This window comes from Harmonia axyridis, chromosome 5 (assembly GCF_914767665.1).
Source record: "Harmonia axyridis chromosome 5, icHarAxyr1.1, whole genome shotgun sequence".
In the NCBI taxonomy this organism is placed as follows: domain Eukaryota; kingdom Metazoa; phylum Arthropoda; class Insecta; order Coleoptera; family Coccinellidae; genus Harmonia; species Harmonia axyridis.
Window position 1 is genome coordinate 40794216 of NC_059505.1, and position 20696 is coordinate 40814911.

Sequence of the window (20696 nt, forward strand, 5' to 3'; positions counted from 1 at the left end):
TCCGTAGATCTACCGATTTTAAGGGACGACTTGGCAACGTCGCCAAATGTGTATCCGTAGATCTACTGATAATTTGAACGACTTGGCAACGTCGCCAAATAAATATCAGTAGATATACGGATTTTTATGCGAATTGGCAACATCGCAACTTTTGTATTTCACCGATTTTTTACGATTTCGTTATGTTTTTTGCAGATATGAACGTTTTTAAGGACACTACAGGCAAAAATGTAACGGTGGAAGAAGGCGAAGCCGCAATTTTTGACCTACCGGATATAGAATCCACCCCGCCGCCCGATGTGACGTGGCAAACTGACGAGGGTGGTTTACCCTACGCCCAAAAATACGCCAAATCGAAAAACAATCAACTCATCATCTTATCCACTGACCTAACTGACCAAAGAGCATACAGGTGAGAAATTCTCTTCTTTTTGGTTTGGGCACAGTAACAACGCCTCGCGTAAACATAACCTAACTTGTTTGTTTTTCCAGGGCGGTTGCAATAAACACCCAGGAGGGTAACAAGTTCAACAGCCCTTTCATCAAGCTGAATGTGATCGAAAGCAACTCTGCCAAAGAAATAGAACCTAAAATAATTGTAGGACCCGATGATATGGAGATCGTACGCGGTACAGCGCAGGCGAGTCTGGACTGTATAGCGAACGCAAAACCGTTACATGAATTGGAGACGCTATGGTGAGTTAAAAAGCTTAAATTCATGTGGAACCATTTATCTACATAGGCATACAACTTTGGTTCCACTGTTTTTCCCGTAATTCGAGGTTTTATTGTAAAAAACTGGTTATACATTTATGATTCAAAGTTTTGTCTATCGCTGGCCACTACTTCCTCCCATCTTTCGGGCAGCGTACGAATCCCGCGTTGAAAAAACTGGTCATCTTTTGAAGCGATCCACGAATCTATCTAATTTTTGACTTCTTCATAAGACCGGAAGTGCTGGTTAGCCAGGCCGTGTGCCATTGATCGAAACAAGTGATAGTCCGAGGGAGCAACGTCTGGAGAATACGGCGGGTGGGGTAGGACTTCCCATTTCAACGTTTCCAAGTATGTCTTGACCACTTTCGCAACATCGGGTCTAGCATTGTCATGCTGTAAAATCACTATATCATGTTTCTAGTTGTATTGCGGCCGTTTGTCTTTCAATGCTCGGCTTAGAGGCATTAATTGCGTTCGATAACAATCGCCTGTGATTGTTTCAGTCGGTTTTAATAACTCATAATACACTACGCCGAGCTGGTTCCACCAAGTACTCAGCATGACCTTGGAACCGTGAATATTCGATTTGGCCGTCGACGTGGAATCATGACCGGGATATCCCCATAATTTTCTGCGCTTGGGAAATCATAATGAACCCATTTTTCGTCTCCTGTCACAATGCGTTGTAGAAATCCCTTCCGTCTTTGCCTTGCAAGCAGCTGTTCACAAACAAACAAACGCCGTTCAACATCTCTCGGCTTCAACTCGAATGGAACCCAATTTCTTTGTTTCTGAATCATTTCCATGACTTTCAGACGTTTTGGAATGGCTTGTTGCGTCACTCCCATCGATCTTGCCAATTCTTGTTGCGTTTGACACGGGTCTTGATCAAGTAATGCCTCCAATTCTGCATCTTCGAAAACCTTCTCTTTTCTACCGCCATGGTAGTCTTCGATCCCAAAATCACTGTTCTTGACGCGTTGAAACCCCTCTCGGCACGTTCTTTCACTAATAGCGGCCTCACTATAGGTATATGAGAGCATTCGATGAGCCTCAGCCGCAATTTTTTTATATTAAAGCAGGAAATTCAAACCTCTCGCAAATGACGAGAATTTGGCTCGTAGCTGACATGTTTAATCGAGAATAACTTTATGATGCAGACACTAATCAATTTATATTTCGATGGCGTTATGTTGTACACCTAATAACAACCCGAATACCCTCAACAAATTGAATAAAATTCGGACTGACTCATCTCGAAATATTGAGGTCACGGTAATTAAAAGATTACGCATGAACATCGCGCACTCTGTATCTGGCAAATCTGACAATACTAAGGGACTGTTTACATTCCAAACCATCTATCTACACCAACATTTTCCCTCACATTGGTAGATAAGGATGATAAATCAGTGTGTACAGCACAAAATACGCCGGCTCCGTATATTGTGAAAAGGTTCACATTCGAACCGAACACACAATATTATCGATACTTCCCAAAAAAGCCAACTTTTCCCTGCCTTTATGACTTCTCAAACTTTTTTCAACGGAATCAGTCGATTTATCCATTTTGCTCAATTGTCGGCGTACTTGCTACATTTATCAGATTGGGTTACGTTATGGCATTTGAACATGACATCGCGGTTTCTCATCATAAAAGCGTCTTATCTGCTTCTATTTTTCAATCGTTTTAATTACACACAAGGAATGCGGTATGCACGTCAGATAGTGGAAAATGCTCATCTAGACGTTTTCTTGTGCGCTTTGGCATCTCAACCAGTCGTAAAAGCTTTTTACGGCGTAATCATATAATACTGTGAACACTGAATAAGTTGAGATTTTCATTAGACTTTTAAATCGCAAGGTCTGGAAAAATATAAAAAAAAGAATATTATGAAGATAAAAACAAACAATCATATATAGAAATATTTTACTGTATTTATTATCGTTGTTATAACCAAAACAGTTGTACGTTCTTCTGCAAACCATTGATCTCGTAGAGCTAGTTGTCTGAAGAGCCAATCTAGAGCTATAGAACTTTAAATTGCAATAAAACAACGATGGATTATTCGATTGACATAAATTTTATTTATCCGCAAGATAATCTTGTGGCATTACATTTCAAATATGATTTCTGGCATATGACCGCCACGGCTAGCTCGGATGTAGTCCAATCTGGACGTCCAATTTTCGATGACTTTTTCCAACATTTGTGGCCGTATATCGGAAATAACACGGCGAATGTTGTATTCCAAATGGTCAAGGGTTTGTGGCTTATCCGCATAGACCAATGACTTTAGATAGCCCCACAGAAAGTAGCCTAGCGGTGTCAAATCACAAGATCTTGGAGGCCAATTCACAGGTCCAAAACGTTAAATTAGGCGGTCACCAAACGTGTCTTTCAATAAATCGATTGTGGCACGAGCTGTGTGACATGTTGCGCCGTCTTGTTGGAACCACAGCTCCTGGACATCATGGTTGTTCAATTCAGGAATGAAAAAGTTAGTAATCATGGCTCTATACCGATCACCATTGACTGTAACGTTCTGGCCATCATCGTTTTTGAAGAAGTACGGACCAATGATTCCACCAGCCCATAAAGCGCACCAAACAGTCAGTTTTTCTGGATGTAACGGTGTTCCGACATACACTTGAGGATTAGCTTCACTCCAAATGCGGAAGTTTTGTTTGTTGATGTAGCCATTCAACCAGAAGTGCGCTTCATCGCTAAACAAAATAAAATGGACGTAGTGCGCGATACGTATTACGCACAGAACCATTATTTTCGAAATAAAATTGCACTATTTGCAAGCGTTGTTCAGGCGTGAGTCTATTCATGATGAATTGCCAAACCAAACTGAGAATAACGCAGTTGACAGCTGTTAAATCGGTCGCCATCTTGAACAGTAATGCCAACTCAGAGTTATATACCTATATACCCTATAGAACTATATAACATCTCCTCCATAGGTACAAAGATGGCATCCTCATAGATGACGCTGTGATCGCCTACGCTCTCAGCGATCCCTGGAACAGGAGCCTGGCCCTAGTATCCGTAAACACCACCCACAGCGGCCAATACGAATGCAGGGTCACAATGAGATCAGGTGGTTACCCTACAGTCTCAGCTTTCGCTCAAATATCAGTCCTGGAGAAGCCTAGGACCATCAGCACCCTCAAAGCTGAAACGCTGGCCGAATACGGAACGCCTGTCACTCTAACCTGCGACGTTGTCGGACTTCCCAAGCCTAACGTCACCTGGTATATGAACAGCGTTGCCATTGACTTGAATAGCAAGAGGTAGGTGTTGGGTTAGGTTGGACCTAACTGTGACTTATACCTTTTGGTATTTCTTTGCAGGTTTGCGCTGCAGGAAGACAATTCTCTGCTGATAAAGAGATTGAAGATAAGTGATAATGGGATGTATCAATGTTTTGCGACGAATCCTGCTGGAGAATGTTCTTTATCCACTTGGCTCAGGGTTAAAAGTAAGTATAATCGAGCCGGTGTTTCTTATGACTGAATTTTTCGGTTCTATGGTGTCTAAGTACTGCTGTAACTCTAAATCTTTGAAATTGGCGGGAGTGGTCAATTATGCTTTCAATGGCGAAGGCCAGTAAGTAAAGCATTTTGAAGAAAATTGAAGCATAATGAGGAAGGGATAAATAATTACAGTTGCTCCGAAGCTATTCGAAAGGAAACACCTCTAAGAGATTTTTTGGTACCTCTAACATGTCACTCAATGTGGCAACGGCGTCACTCAAGTGGTAGGGCCCTTAATTTATTGAGTGAAGTGTTAGTTCTGCATTAGTCATTTCTGAAAGCTTTTAGAGTTCTTGAAAAACTGAATATCTAGAGATTCTGTTGACTCCAACAACATGAAACTTGTTTGGTGTTGTTTAAGTGACTAGAAAAAAATCTTACACCACCACTTAAGCTGTATATACCATATTTAACTAAGTGCTTCATGTCTTATGAGATGTGTATTAATTCTTTTTGCCACAACATTTTTTCAACTAGTGTCGCATATGTATAATTATTTCCCCTATAATTGAAATCGAAATTGATTTTTTTTTAAATTTAATTTCAATCATGTTGTCTTTTACTTATTTATCAATTCAAACGAGGTAAACTTCCTTGAAATTAAGAAGTCCTTTATTATCCCATAGAACTGCGAAGAAAGAGAAGTCTAGCAGCAAACGTAGTAAGACTGAGAAGCGACCGAAGAAACAAACTAGTATTTATTTCACCATGTAAGAGGATCCAGTAGAAAACTGAATTGCATTAAAAATTTTTTAATCGGTGTGCACAGGTAGAAATAGTGTGATTTTGATGTGTTACACATTTGAGGGTTTTTTGAACAGCACATTTTTTGCTATACAGGTGTTTGTCGATGGAAACTTCGACAGTTTTAGATTTTATTTTATTGTAGCTGAGTGTAGATGGTAACAGTCCTGGAAAAATTGCTCCAATTGAATTAATAACTTATAGGATTTTCCAGAACTGTTCTTCATTTGAAATATTTGCATGCACGATTAAATTCAAGCAGTTTGTTTCAGTTTTAGGTTTTGTTTGAAATGGATGGAGCAGTCCATTTTTAGATACTACAAACATAGCTTATAGAGTTGTTCACAATAGTTTTTCTGAAATTATATTTGTTGAACAGTTTTTGATTGAAATGTGTTGCAGCATCTACACCTGTGATGGAGACTTATCCACAAAATGTAACTGTTCTTGATGGCAAGGATGCCAATTTAAATTGTAGAGCTGTTGGAGCACCTACTCCTAACATCACATGGATTTTTGATGGTAAGACAGAAAAAGACTCACATTTAAAGACAGTTATTTGAAAAAAAAGACTATGAATTTGTTGATTTTATAATTTATGCTGGCCACAATGAAGTGTTTATTGTTTATATTATTTCCTCAGAAAATGACGTTATAGAACCTTCATCAAGAGTCCAAATATTAGAATCAGGAGATCTTTTGATTGTGTCCGTTAAGGAGACAGATGCTGGACATTACACATGCATAAGAAGCAACGAGGCTGGAACAGTAAAAGGTTCTGCTTATCTCAGCGTTTTAGGTGAGAAAAATTCAAAATTCATTTATTCATAAATTAGATTAACCGAAAATCTCATCAATATCATTACGTTTCAGTGAGAACACAAATCATAAAACCTCCAGTTGACACAAGTGTGTTACTTGGCCACACTGCAACGTTACAGTGCAAAGTGTCAACAGATCCAGCTGTACCCTACCGTTTACTGTGGTTCCACGACAACAGGTAAGTTCCTCGAAACTTCTTCGTTTAAACAAACCTATCAAAATATTCTCTTCTCTAGACTCATAAATCCAATGCTAACATCCAGAGTGAATATCTTGGAAGATGGCACTTTGGAGATACAGGCTGTTAGAGCTGCAGACGTTGGTGAATACACTTGCAGCGTGACATCAGCTGGTGGTAATGACACCCGCTCTGGTAGCTTGAAGGTGGTAGAACTGCCTTTTCCACCGAACAACGTCAAAGCTGAACGACTGGATTATCAAATGAAGAGAGTGGTGAATGTCAGCTGGACTCCAGGTTTTGACGGTAACAGTGCAATAAAACAGTATGTTATCCAAAGAAGAGAGGTACCTGAATTCGGTAAGTCTAGTAGCACTGGGATGGATGTTTTGTTTTTGTGTTACATAACCTTTTACGCTGACAAATGCTAGTTTTGACAGTGGGATCTGTCATCCATAACCTATTATTCGGAAAAGTCACCTTGATCCTCTGATAAAACTTTCAAATAGCACTATGCCAACGAATTTGCCTCCTAAAAATTCTAAACATTGTTTTAAAATTAAAATTGTGCTATTTGAAATTTTATTTTCCTCTCTCCTATGAATACAACAGCACCCTATACTAATATTATTTTTGGAACTTTTGGTTTTATTTAGTGTTATCATCAAATAGGTTTTGGATGACAGATTTTTATCTTTTAATTTTTTATTTTGGTCATGTTTATACGGAATGCTGATCTTTAATGAGAATGGTTGTGTATGTAACACAAAAACTTTAGGTGAGCATGTATTGTTCGTTTATGGGTTATTTGTTAGTGAAATTTTCTCTCTGTATGACCTAAAGTTAAGTTTCTGTTTTGAATGTTCAGTATTTCCGAGCATGTTTTAGTTTTTTTATGTCATGTATTAACTATAATCCTTTATTTATTTTTTGTTTTTGTTATTTACTTTGGGTTATACAGTGATGATCTATGTATTATCTGTAGTTGGACCTTTGGCTGATCTTCGAAGCATTTTGGATGCTTAAGAATGATTTTAGCATAAGAGGAAAGCGCTTCAGTTTACTGAGGCATGAATGTAAGCGTAGCCGAAAAAAAAAAAAGATAACATATATGTCGTAATCTTGTGGAATAACATGCATGCTCATTGGAGCACTTAATTTCAAATAATTCTCTCTGATAACGACTCCATGCAGTATTATTTTGTTTCATAAGTACCTCCGATTGTAGGTCCAATACCAGACCCACTCATGAACTGGGTTACTGAGATAAGTAACCTTTCCGCCAGCCAAAGGTGGGTGTTGCTAGAAAATTTGAAAGCCGCCGCTTCTTATCAGTTTAGAGTTAGCGCTATCAATAGTGTAGGAGAGGGGAGCCCTAGTGACCCCAGCAATATGATCAAATTGCCACAAGAAGGTAACAGAAAAACTTTAAAAAATTTTTATATACTACAGTTCATTAAATCCAACAACCTACACCCATACTTCTATTTCTAGCACCTTCTGGTCCACCAGTTGGTTTTGTCGGATCTGCTCGAAGCTCATCAGAAATAATAACTCAGTGGCAACCACCACTAGAAGAACACCGTAACGGTCAAATTTTAGGGTATATTATACGTTATCGCTTGTATGGTTATAACAAGAGCCCTTGGACAATAAGAAACATTACTAATGAGGTAATGTGAAGCTTTAACATAGTGTAAAGAGAAAAAGATTAACTTTGATTATTTTTAGGCTCAAAGAAACTATTTAATTCCTGATCTAATCACTTGGAAGGATTACGTTATAGAAATAGCTGCTTACAACAATAAAGGAGTGGGCGTGTTTACCAAAGGTGTCAAAATAAAAACCAAAGAGGGCGTTCCCGAAGCTCCGCCCAAAATCGATAAGGTTATACCTGTCAATTCTACGGCTGTTCAAATATGGTGGGATCCCCCAGATCCACAGAAGATCAACGGTATCAATCAAGGGTAATGAAATTCAATAATTGGAGATAACATAATAATAAATATATTTATTTTTTATATTAGGTATAAAATTCAAGCATGGCATTATAATGAAATGAGGGAAACTTACACAGAGAAGAAAATGATGACTGTACATCCAAACCTGTTGGATCCTTACGCTCAACAAACTGTGATAATGAACGGTTTGAAAAAATTCACCGAATACAACATCACAGTACTTTGTTTCACCGATCCAGGAGATGGTGAGATCAGTCAGTATGTTTACATTAAGACAAAGGAAGATGGTAAGCAATATACTGAATCATTTATTTCAAGTTGTCTAATCAATGTTTGATTTTTCTAGTTCCTGGTGAAGTGGCAAGCTTGCAATTCGATGAAATTAGTGACAGATACGTCAATGTCATATGGTCACCACCTAAAGAACCCAACGGTATCCTAACCTCATACCAAATAACTTATCACGTTAGAGATAAGCCGGAAACTGTAAAAATGCTGAATCTGTCATCGGATACATTGAATATTGGCATTAATGATCTTCAGGCTATGACACACTATCGGTTCGAGGTGAGAAACACAAAAAAACTAATTTAGATCTTTAGAGTAGGTTAGTGTTGATTATTGTTACTTAATCATTATTTTCTGTTTGTTAGGTGACTGCTTCAACAAGAGTTGGTATGGGGCCACCGAAAATAGCAACAATACAGTCTGGAGTGGAGCCTGTACTGCCTCAACCTCCGACCAAACTGGCACTTTCTAATATCGAAGCTTTTTCGGTTGTCCTTCAGTTCACCCCAGGGTTTGATGGAAATTCTTCGATCACAAAGTGGACGGTGGAAGCTCAAACAACGAGGAATGTCAGTTGGTTCGTGATGTTTGAGGTTTCGGACCCCGATGCCAAGTCTATAACAGTGACCGGTCTGGTACCATTCACTCAGTACAGACTACGGTTGATAGCCAACAACGTTGTTGGGCATTCTCAGCCATCCGAATCGTCTAAAGAATTCCAGACTATCCAAGCACCACCTGCGTTCCCTCCTAAAAATGTAACAGTCAGGGCTATAAGTGCCACAGAGTTGAGAGTCAGATGGATTGTAAGTGAATTTAACCTTAATTTTTATTTTTTTTTATTTATTTACTTCTTTATTCTTGACCTCTGATACAGTACAAATACTGGTGACAAGGCCTATTTAACAATATACAAAAAAATAATACTATATAATATTCAAAACAACAACAAAGTTAAACTAAACAAAATAAATCCTTCAGGTACAACTTAAGCTTAATATTAAAGTTTTTTTTAGTTCTTATATACTTTATTTCTGGTGGTATTTGGTTAAATGCTTCTATTGCTCGGTAAATTGGGGAGTCCTGGGCTTTCCTTGTAAACCTGAGTTCACTTCTGATGGTACCTCTATCTCTGGTGTTATGACTATGCACATCCTGTACTAGTGTAAATCTATAATTTGACTTTATATAATTGTTCGTCATGCCATGAATCAGTTTAACTTGTTCCATTTTCTTTAGGTTATGAATGTCCAAAAGTTTAGTGTCCTTATATAATATTGATGTTGGTGTTAACATGCCATAGTTCAATAATATTTTTATAGTTCTATTTTGAAACACTTGTAGTCTTGTTAATAATGTATTTGATGCATTTTTTACAGCCATTACAACAGATCGAATGGTTCGGTAACCCTAGAGGTTATAACATAACCTTGATAGAAGTGTCATCCGGTAAATCTAGAAGTGCTTCAATCGACGATCACACAGCTAACTCACACGTGGTGACGAATCTTGAGGAATACGAGCTCTACGAGATCTCTATGCAGGCTTGTAATGATGTAGGCTGTTCGAAATCGAGTCAGAGGGCTTTGGAAAGAACTAGAGAATCAGGTTAGAACTCATTATAGTCTTATCATGTTATTATTACTGATCTACCAGCTATGTAAACTTAACACAAGTTAGAACCACTGACTTACTAGTCATCTTTACATTTTAGTACCTTCATTTGGACCGATGAACGTAGAAGCCAACTCGACATCTTCAACGACAATTGTGGTGAAGTGGGGTGATGTGCCGAAAGAACATCAGAACGGTCTCATCGAAGGTTTCAAAGTGTATTACGCTGCCGATAAGGCGCCAGCCCAGTACAAGCAAATTGCTGGCAACTCTACCTTTACCACTACCCTTACGGAGCTCAAGAAGTTTGTACAATATCGGATTCAGGTACTGGCTTACACGAGGTTGGGTGACGGTGAACCCAGCAAACCGGCCATTGGTGTTCGAACTTTTGAAGATGGTAAGTTGCTGGATAATTTGAAAAAATTGAAGTCAAATTTAAAATAAAAGAAACCCGTTTGTTTTCATTACTGACCCAACCTTTTCGTTGCAGTCCCTGGAGTGCCATCCAATGTGTCTTTCCCTGATGTGTCTCTGTCATCGGCTCGAATAATATGGGACATACCTGAAGAACCTAATGGAAAGATATTAGGTTACAAAGTGACCTACCACATAGATAATTCTAATGGCAATAACCGGTACTCTAAAGAGTTCGAACCTTACATTAGAACCTTTACGTAAGTTTTCAACACCAAACATCCTCAAAATATTCTTCTAACAATTCGTTGTAAATCCAACAGTGCCACTCAGTTGGAACAAGAACAATACTACTTATTCTCGGTAACGGCTCGTACAAGACTTGGCTATGGTAAAACAGCCAAAGCTATCGTCTATACCACGAACAACAGGGAACCTCCACAACCTCCCTCTACACCTCAAATCAGCAGGAGTCAGATCCAGAGCAAGCAGATCACTTTCAGTTGGACACCTGGTAGAGATGGGTTTGCCCCTCTCAGGTATTATATTGTGCAAAAGTCAGAGAACGGAGGACCTTGGCAGACGTTACCTGAAAGAATAGATCCTCAGTTGACCTCTTATACTGTATCTGACCTCAAACCGTTTACGGCCTACAAATTTAGAATACAGGCTACCAACGATATAGGCCCCAGTGGTTTCAGTCATGAGTCTAGCGACGTGAGGACATATCCAGCTGGTAAGTTAAAACCTAACCTATACAGGATGATTCATCAAGGATTTCCAATATCCAAATTGTACATTTTAGCCCTCAAAATGGGATGATTCTTGCCTTATACAAACATTTCTAGTTTCCGAGATACCTGGCGCTTAAAGTTCAAATGTGGATTTTGATTTTCTCAATAATTTTTTATGGTTTTACAATTTCCATCTGAATTAAAGCTAAGAGTCTTGAGCATCTGGTTTTCATATCTCTTCCCTGTGAAAGTAGCCATTTTTTAACCAACATTCGATTACAGCACCTAGTAGAGGAGTAACAGGAGTAAAAGTGGTCCCAATTACAACAACAAGTGTCAAAGTTTTCTGGTTAACTGTAGAAAATGAATATTGGAGCGGAGACACCAAAACAGGAGGTTATAGAGTCGTTTTTCAACCAGTATCGGACTACCCCACAGCTCTTCAGGCCACGCCCAAAGAGGAAGTGATGGGCATTGAGGTAAGCATCAAAGCGCAACTTTCCAAGATCCAATAAAACATCATTTTCTATCTTCAAATTTGGAAATCGCACAATTATTAATTGAACGTTGTTTTCAGTCAAGCGAAATCGTCCTGCAAGATCTGCTACAAGATAGAAACTATGAGATTGTTGTTATTCCTTTCAATTCTCAAGGAGAAGGACCAGCAAGTCCACCGGTTACAGTGTATGTCGGTGAGGCTGTTCCAACCGGTGAACCTAGGGTTCTAGAAGGTGAGGCTATATCCTCCACCGAAGTTAAGCTACGATGGAAAGCACCACAGCAGCAAATGCAGAATGGAGAGCTTTTAGGTTATAAGGTGAGTGTGTTGCTCATATGATTGATGTTGGGTTAGGGTCCACTAAGTTGGAGTGTATGTTTCTTTTATGATTTAGGTGTTTAATTTAAACCTTCATTTCTAAATTATAGATTTTCTACTTGGTAACTTTCTCTCCGCAAAAATTTGAGAACGGAACCAAGTTCGAAGAAGAAACTGAAGTTGTTCCTGCTTCTACGACATCTCACAGTTTGGTGTTCCTAGACAAATATACTGAGTACAGGTTTGTTCACATTGTTGACTTATATTTCAGGATTCTTTTAACACAATTGCTTTTCTTTAGAATCCAGGTATTGGCTTTCAATCCAGCAGGTGACGGCCCCCGTTCCAAAGCCATCACTGTTAAAACTCTTCAAGGCATTCCAGGACCTCCGGATAACCTCACTTTTTCCGAAATAACCATGAACAGTCTTGTGGTTTCTTGGGAACCACCCAGGAAACCTAACGGAGACATCGTAGGTTATGTAGTGACTTATGTAACCACAGAAGAGAACGATCGTAAGTGTTATTCTCTGTCAAAAAAAATATGTTGCTAAAATGAGAACTTTCAGGTTTTAGTAAGTTGGTTAAACAAAAAGTCACTTCCACATATCTTCACATACAGTCTCTGGAAGAAGGCATCACTTACACTTTTACCGTAAGAGCTGAAACCATCGACTACGGTCCACCTATTTCGAGTAATGTAACCACTGGACCACAAGAGGGCTCTCCAGGTGCTCCGAAAGAGCTAGCCTTGGTTAAGACACCCACAAATATCGAGTTGCACTGGTTGAACGGCCCAACTGGAAAAGGCCCCATCCTCGGATACTACATCGAGTCCAGGAAGAAAGGTATGCAGAGGTTGAAGACAATTCGTTCGTCTAGTTTTAATCATGAATCTCTGTTTTCAGATGATACCATGTGGCAGCTTGTCGCGAAGACAACCAACGGCCCCCTCGTAGATTTTGCCATATCTTATCAAAGTCTGATCGCTTCCACATTCTACAATTTCCGAGTAATACCCTACAATCGTTTCGGTATCAGTTATCCTGCAACTACGGAAGAACTTGTCCTGACCCCTTCCAAGCTGTACATGGAATACGGTTATCTGAAGTACCAACCGTTTTACAGGACCACCTGGTTTATGGTCATTTTGGCCGCTTTGTCTGTGATCATCATCATCATGGTCATAGCAATACTTTGCGTTAAGAGCAAGAGTTACAAATATAAACGTAAGTTGATTCTCATTATTATAACCTCGAATTATTTTAAGGGAATGACATTCAGAACTGTCAAAACTAGAGTTTATTAGTGTCCTGTTACTAGATGAGTTACCAATGCATTTTTTGCTGCAATGAATTGCATAAATTCACATGAATTAACCTAGATTCTAGAAATACTGCTATATCCACTGAATCTGGAAAGAGTTTAAGATAATACTGGCGACTTTTGAAAGGAGCAGCCTTCAATTGAAATATGAACATTTCAGTATGAAGCACTGGCAATGATACGTCTTGATATTATAGATTTGCAATGCTAGGAACAGAGATGAAATCCCATTAGTTAAATAAAGATAGTATGATGCTGTCTTATTCGATAAAGGAAATCAAAGCACAGATGTATTTTAAAAATATTCTTGAAAAATCCTACAATAAACTCCAATTTTGTGAAAGTACTCCTTTCAATGAAAGTTGGAACTATTGTAATATTCCTAACTGTCATTAAATAGTTCTGGGTCATAGAGTGATAAACATAGATAGAGGAAGTATACGCAATTTTTAGATGTCCCTAACTTGGTTAGATTCCGTTGTCGGATTGTGATACATTTTCAAATCCACAATTTTACTATATCGTTATAAATTTAGATTATATTGATTGAAATATATTTATTTAAGTGTTTACCGATTAAATATGCAAATTTGAATATTTGGAATCCAATATTTTTCCTAATTGTCGAATTTATAACGAGCAGAATATTTATTATTTTCTGTATCTACCTACTGAAATCCAAGGTTTGGCAACTTTTGCTCTCCTAATGTCATCGGTTGTTTCACATCGTTTGGCGCGCTTAAAGTTTGTTTTCTGAATTTCTGATATATTGAGGCATTTATTTCAATAAATTTTGAGTTAATATGAAACGTTGATTCACTATGGGACATAAGAAGTGCGTTCTTTGTGGAGAAACTCGCGAATTGAGTGAAATATCGTATCACTGATATGTTTGAATTTCCGCGCGCTACATGTCAAATTTGATAGTTCATGTTGGGGACAAAATTTGCTTACTGAAAATGACATATGCTCCCTATATCTATGTTTATTACTCTGAGTTCTGGGCAAATGTTGACAGATGATGAGAATGTCACGTGGAGGTGTTCCTCCTTAACCTCATTCTTTATATGTAACTAAACCGGATGTTCCTTACAGAAGAGGCGCAGCGCACCCTGGAGGAATCCATGGCTATGTCGATCGGCGACCACCAGGAGCTGGCCATGGACTACTACAGAGCTCGCAACGGCAACGCCAACATCACCACGCTAAGCAACATGAGCAAGCGGAGCACTCTGACCCGTAAACCGCCACAACCGCCTCCTGCCATGCTCAGCAAATCCCCTCCCAGGCCCTCTCCAGCTTCTGTGCCCTACGACTCGGACGAGGGCAGCCTCAAAGGCTACGATGAGAACCCGGACGACAGCAGCGTCACGGAGAAGCCGTCTGAGATAAGTTCCTCCGATTCGCAGGTGAGTTCGTTGTCGGTTAGCCCGCATCTAAATGTTGACCGGTTGTGTTTGTTGATCAGGTCTGGCGTAGGACACTTTTCTACCACTACATCGATAACGGATTGAACGAAACGCTCAAATTTTAAGCACGAGAACACACCTTCTTGGTTTTGTTTCTGTTACGATGGTGTTAAGTTGTCTGAAGCTCGGATGTTTCCGGTGAAATTCGAATTGGAAGGGTTTAGGTTTTTAGGTTGTTGTTTTTCTTTGGGTGCGCCACGGCTAGTTCCCATATTTTGTAGGGCTCTTTAAGAAAAAGTATAAGACGCACTAGAGAACAAAATTATATACACTGTGTCCGTAAAGTATGGAACAAAAGCATTTTTAGCTAAACAGACCATTTTAAGAAATAATCCTGAAACACGTCGATTTTTTATTTTAATTTACCGTATTTTAAAATAATGATCTAATATACAGGGTGAATTACTTTCGAGTAATGACGTCACCGTCATTTTTTTTAAATGGAACACCCCCATTTTGTCTCAATTTTCCGATTACTTTAGCTGAGCTGATTCCAAAAATGTATCACATCTTGATTCCAATTAGTACAGGGTGGACAAAAATACAATAGTTTTGTGTGTGCTCATAAAGTAACGCGTAACATTCTTTATTAGTTAAATTAACAATATTATCAAAAATACTTATTGTCTAGCGGCAATTGGTTTGAATGTTACACCCTGTAGTTTGTTTCATTTTTAGATTAATAAAAATGAGCTGTTTCCAAACATGTTTGGTATTTGTGGTCTAGCAAACAGAAAATGAAAGAAATTATTTCTTATTTTTATTAATCAAAAATGTAACAAACTACAGGGTGTTACATTCAAACCAATTGCCCCCTGACAATAATTATTTTTGATAATGTTGTTAATTTAACTAATAAAGAATGTTACGCGTTACTTTATGAGCACACACAAAACTATTGTATTTTTGGAATCAGCTCAGCTAGAAAATTAAGACGAGATGGGGGTGTTCCATTTAAAAAGAATGACGGTGACGTCATTACTCGAAAGTAATTCACCCTGTATATTAGATTATTATTCTAAAATACGACAAATTAAAATCAAAAATCGACGTGTTTCAGGTATATTTCTTAAAATGGTCTGTTCAGCTAAAAATGAATTTTTTCCATACTTTACGGACACAGTGTATATACAATATACAGGGTTAGAACTATTTAGAGGGCCACTACAGAAGATATCGAAAACCGTTAGAAAGACAGGGTGGCTTAATTACAAAAAAGATGAGTCATTAAGTGATGAGTGTGTTGGTGTGAACAGATCCGAAATATCTCCAATGGTTCCCGAGAGAGAGAAAAAAAAAATGAAAATCGAGATTTTATTTTTTTTCTGTATTACTCATTTGCTTTTGGAGATAACATCACAAAATTTGGTTTATAGCCATTATCCAATATAGAGATACTAATGGTGTATTCAGATTTTTTCTGTTTGCCATTGTTTCAGAGACGCGATAGTCATATGATGATTTTACATAACAACTAGGTATTCAAATTTGAAAACCTAGACTGGAAATTTTTGTAGAATGCGATACATTGTTGAATTCGTTATTCTTTTCTTTATCACCCCATAAAAAAAACCAATATGGCGTCCATAAGGAGAATAAATTGACTATCGCATCTCTGAAACAATGGAAAACAGAAAAAATCTGAAAACACCATTAGAATCTCTATGATGAATAATGACTACAAACTGAATTTCCAGAAACAAATAAGTTATACAGAAAAAAAGAAAATCTCGATTTTCAGTTTTTTCGAGATATCTCGGGAACCATTGCAGATATTTTGGATCTGTTCACACCAACACACTAATCCCTAAATAACGCAACTTTTTTGTAATTTAAGCCACCCTGTATCTCTAACAGTTTTCAATATCCCTGTCCCTCTAAATAGTTCTAACCCTGTATATTATATTATAAATAAATTATTATAAAAGTTATGATGCTTTTAGACGAGACTTCAGAACTGTGATTTTTGAGCTATTTATTGCTTTTTGGTGAAGCGCAGTTCCCCTATATCTCATACAGAAGGGACTTTGTTAATTAAAGTAACAACAACAAAACTTTCTCCTGTTCTCTTGGCCATTGCACGATGAGAACTGAAAACTACACTATTCACTGCTTCAAATAAAACCAACCCACCTCTGTGGCACTTCTCAATGACCAACCGTGATTTTTTGGAATGTGGGAACTAGCCATGAAGCACCTTGTACATGACAAAGATGACAGGTGAAAGATATTTTGGCTGAGGTCATTAAGGTCATAACTGTCATACCTCACTGTACAACTTCATGACAGTTTAGTGAAGGTAAATTAAATTAAATAAACTTTGTTGTCGGTATGATCACTATGTCAATTATTAGAAAATTATAGTTAGTTATTAGAAAGCCAAAGTTTATCAGTAGAAAATCATAGTTGGATAAGATGTAAATTAGAAATTCACTAAAAAGTACCAAGATCTGATGCTAACACTTCCAACGGTTTCCACCGAATACATGCGAAAGATCTGATACTCTTGATTTCATTTCACTAATTTTCAATGCACATCCCTCACGTGTTAAACAAAAGTCTTACTAACCCCCTCTATCTCTTTTTCAATTCTTTTCTCTCTCTTTCCTGTTTTTTTTTGTTTGGTGTTATAATTTTTTTTGTGGGTAATTCATCTCATCTAACACCCTCATTGGTCGTTACTTCTAAAGTACGCTTCACTAATACATCTCTTTGTATAGTTGCGTCCGGAAGTAAGGAAGGTAAATATGTCTTATATAAGGTGTGTGAATAAGTCTTTCCCGTTTTTTGTAAGAGATGGCGCCACCAATACTGTGCGAGTATTTAATGGTTACATATGTCATAATCAAAGCTTATTCATCTGTCAACAATTCCACACTAACACATTAGTTGAAATTTTTTCGCATCATAAATTTTTGAAATCGTGAAAATGTCGAAATTTGAGCCGAGTCGACGTCATTTGCGGGAAGTTTCACTTTATTGGTTCAATTTGAAGAAATCTGCTGCCGAGGCGCATCGGTTGCTTCAGGAAGCTTATGGAGAAGGTTGTGTCGATGATTCAAGTGTTCGCGGATGGTTTCGACGCTTCAAAAGTGGCGATTTCGACGTGGAAGACAAGGAGCGTTCTGGGCGGCCGCAAATCTTTGAAGATCAAGAATTGGCGACTTTGCTTGATGAAGATTCGTGTCAAACGCAAGAAGAACTTGCTGAAGCATTGGGAGTTGACCGAACAACCATTTCCAAGCGTTTGAAAGCCATGGGAATGATCCAAAAGCAAGGAAATTAGGTGCCGTACGAACTGAAGCTGAGAGACGTCGAACGGCGTTTTTTCACTTGCGAACAGCTGCTTCAGCGACATAAAAGAAAGGGTTTTCTGCATCGTATCGTGACTGGCGATGAAAAGTGGATTCGTTACGATAATCAGAAGCGAAGAAAATCATGGGGACTACCCGGCCATGCATCATCATCGACGGCCAAGCCAAATATTCATGGCGCCAAGCTCATGCTCTGTATATGGTGGGACCAGCTAGGTGTGGTTTACTATGAGCTTCTGAAACCGAATGAAAGGATCACAGGCGAGGTCTATCGACGACAATTGATGCGTTTGAGCCGCGCACTGCGAGAAAAACGGCCACAATACTCCGACAGGCACGACAAAGTTATTTTGCAACATGACAATGCTCGCCCACATGTTGCACAGCCGGTGAAAACATACTTAGAAACGCTCAAATGGGAAGTCCGACCCCACCCGCCGTATAGTCCAGACATTGCTCCGTCTGATTACCATCTCTTCAGATCGATGACGCATGGCCTGGCTGACCAGCACTTCCATTCCTACGAGGAAGCCAAAAAATGGGTGGATGACTGGATAGAGGCCAAACCGGTCGAATTTTTTCGCAACGGGTTTCGTATGTTGCCAGAAAGATGGGGAAAAGTTGTAGCTAGCGATGGCCAATACTTTCAATAATTCATTTGTAACCATTTTTTCACAATAAAGGCTCAAAATATGAAAAAAAAACGGGAAAGACTTATTCACACACCTTATAGGTATCTACAACGAAGAACTGTACTAACTTCGGATAATTTTTTTTAGGAATCTGAGAGCGAAAACGATAGCGTAAGATCGGATCCTCACTCCTTTGTCAACCACTACGCAAACGTCAACGACACCCTGAGACAGTCGTGGAAAAAACAGAAACCTATGAGGAACTATTCGAGTTATACAGACTCCGAGCCTGAGGGTAGTGCAGTAGTGAGTTTGAACGGGGGCCAGATAATAATGAACAATATGGCAAGATCTAGAGCGCCATTGCCTGGATTCTCCTCGTTTGTGTAGCATTAAGACTCGCTGTGTCATCCTAGCCTAGGTAAACGGAACAGTCAATTTTAAGATTCTGTGAATGCATTTATTTTAACTGATACCTTTTTTTATTCGAGACAAGGTCACTTTTTTTTAAACTGAGGTAGCTTTAAACTCTTTTTTGGGGTGCAATAAAATTCGATCGCAAATTTGGAGGTTATAGTGGAATGACGTATGTGTCACATCAATTTTCATTCGATCATAGAGCGTAACCTCAAAAGTTTTATACCCTCTGTTGAACTGGACCCTTTTGAAAGTGAGGGGTATGTTCGAAAACTGATTGGTTGTAATTGAAGATTATGAAATTTATTTCATTACTGAGAAACGCTTTCCTGTCAATAATTGTACATTATTTTGTGGCATCATTATTGAGCGAAGTTGAGGTGGTAAAACTCGAAATTATATCTGGTGCAATTTGCTCCCCTTTCGTATAATTTTGAGTTTGTATTTTTTAATTTTCTCGAAGACTGTATATACGTATTTTTTTTATCCGCTGAGTAATATACGTAATTGATTAATCTCAACTATTTTCCCGTGAGACGTGCATTTATTATTTGAGTAAATGATTGAACAATACAAACATTATAATGTAAGTTTAAGAGATGCCAAATTTCATCGATAGAGAATTTGTTAGATATCTGTAGAAATTTTAAGATAATTCCTATTTAGATTGTTGATACATTGAACCAAGGTGTCTTAAAATGAAATTTATATAACACGTTTAAATCGATTTACCGTTTTCAAGATCTCTTATTCTTTTTTTTATTCTTTCGAAGGTTATTTCGCTTAAACGTGTTATATGAAGCATAAGCTTAGAGTGTGTTCTTCGCTGTCTTTCACCAAATAGCTTCATTGGCTGCTAAGAAAATTTGATAAGTATATTTATCAAATTGAGCAATAATGAAGAAGTTGAAACTTTTTCATCATATTCGAAAAACTTCATATTTAAAAGAGGAAGTTTAGGGTTTATTTGAATGAGTGTCGAATTCTTAAACTCCTCATCCCTATCATTCACAATTATAGACAAATATGATAAATGAAACTATATTGAACAAAATTGTTAACATTTTCTTCTATTTTATTCAAGCTTGAATATTTAGAAGAAAATTACAAAATATTCCATTAGTTTTCAATATAACAATTTCCAATCATCATAAATAGTGCCATCGATGTTCAGTTTTCATTCATATTCTTAAAATTTGACCAATGGTGCAGTGGTAGGAGTTTAGTGGAAAATTTGTGACTTTTGTTCCTTTCCCTTCAATATTTGAAGGGGATAGGACAAAACTTTCTTATGTACTGATTGATGATTATATCACTGCCTTTATTTATTGTAAATATTACTTGTAAAATAAATCTGTGATTACTTCGACTGTATTTCTGTTTTTTTTTCATCTATGAATTGATTTAACCAAAGTAGCGAGAGAATGAGAAGCTTAATAATAGTAGGAATTGAAATATTTATCAAATCCTCCTATTCTTCCAAAAAAAGACAAGAAAAAAGTAACATTCAAAGGGGACGTCAAAATGGATCTTTACGTTGGTGACGTCACTTGGAAGTATAAACAATCAGGTGCTATAACCTGTTTAAAATAAGAATTCAATGTCAGTGTTAAAGGCCTTTATATAGGAACAATGAATTGTTGACTCTCAAAATAACTGGCATATTTTAATGAAAAAATCTAGAGATTTTGAATTACATTTTT

At 37.9% G+C, this 20696-nt stretch overlaps 1 protein-coding gene across 1 annotated transcript; it reads left to right on the forward strand.

Annotated features, from left to right (window-relative positions):
• The first annotated feature begins 197 nt into the window (after window positions 1–197).
• LOC123681365 (protein sidekick) lies at window positions 198–20367 on the forward strand. The gene is made up of 26 exons (XM_045619743.1): window positions 198–412; window positions 493–696; window positions 3688–4017; window positions 4078–4205; window positions 5407–5526; window positions 5648–5803; window positions 5878–6004; window positions 6063–6364; window positions 7218–7418; window positions 7499–7677; window positions 7736–7971; window positions 8032–8252; window positions 8312–8532; window positions 8619–9059; window positions 9633–9861; window positions 9968–10267; window positions 10361–10544; window positions 10608–11020; window positions 11301–11497; window positions 11596–11835; window positions 11946–12076; window positions 12137–12351; window positions 12405–12683; window positions 12744–13064; window positions 14257–14570; window positions 18724–20367. Exons 1-26 carry the CDS (start codon window positions 198–200, stop codon window positions 18964–18966), a joined length of 6147 nt encoding a protein of 2048 aa, XP_045475699.1. The 3' UTR covers window positions 18967–20367.
• Window positions 20368–20696: the final 329 nt, after the last annotated feature.

What these genes read in the sequence shown, in the direction of transcription:
- LOC123681365 (XM_045619743.1), top strand. Translation starts at nt 198, where the DNA reads ATGAACGTTTTTAAGGACACTACAGGCAAAAATGTAACGGTGGAAGAA. An exon ending in TAAGAAACATTACTAATGAG is followed by an intron (nt 7,678 to 7,735) that starts GTAATGTGAAGC and finishes GATTATTTTTAG; the next exon opens with GCTCAAAGAAACTATTTAAT. An exon ending in TGACACACTATCGGTTCGAG is followed by an intron (nt 8,533 to 8,618) that starts GTGAGAAACACA and finishes TCTGTTTGTTAG; the next exon opens with GTGACTGCTTCAACAAGAGT.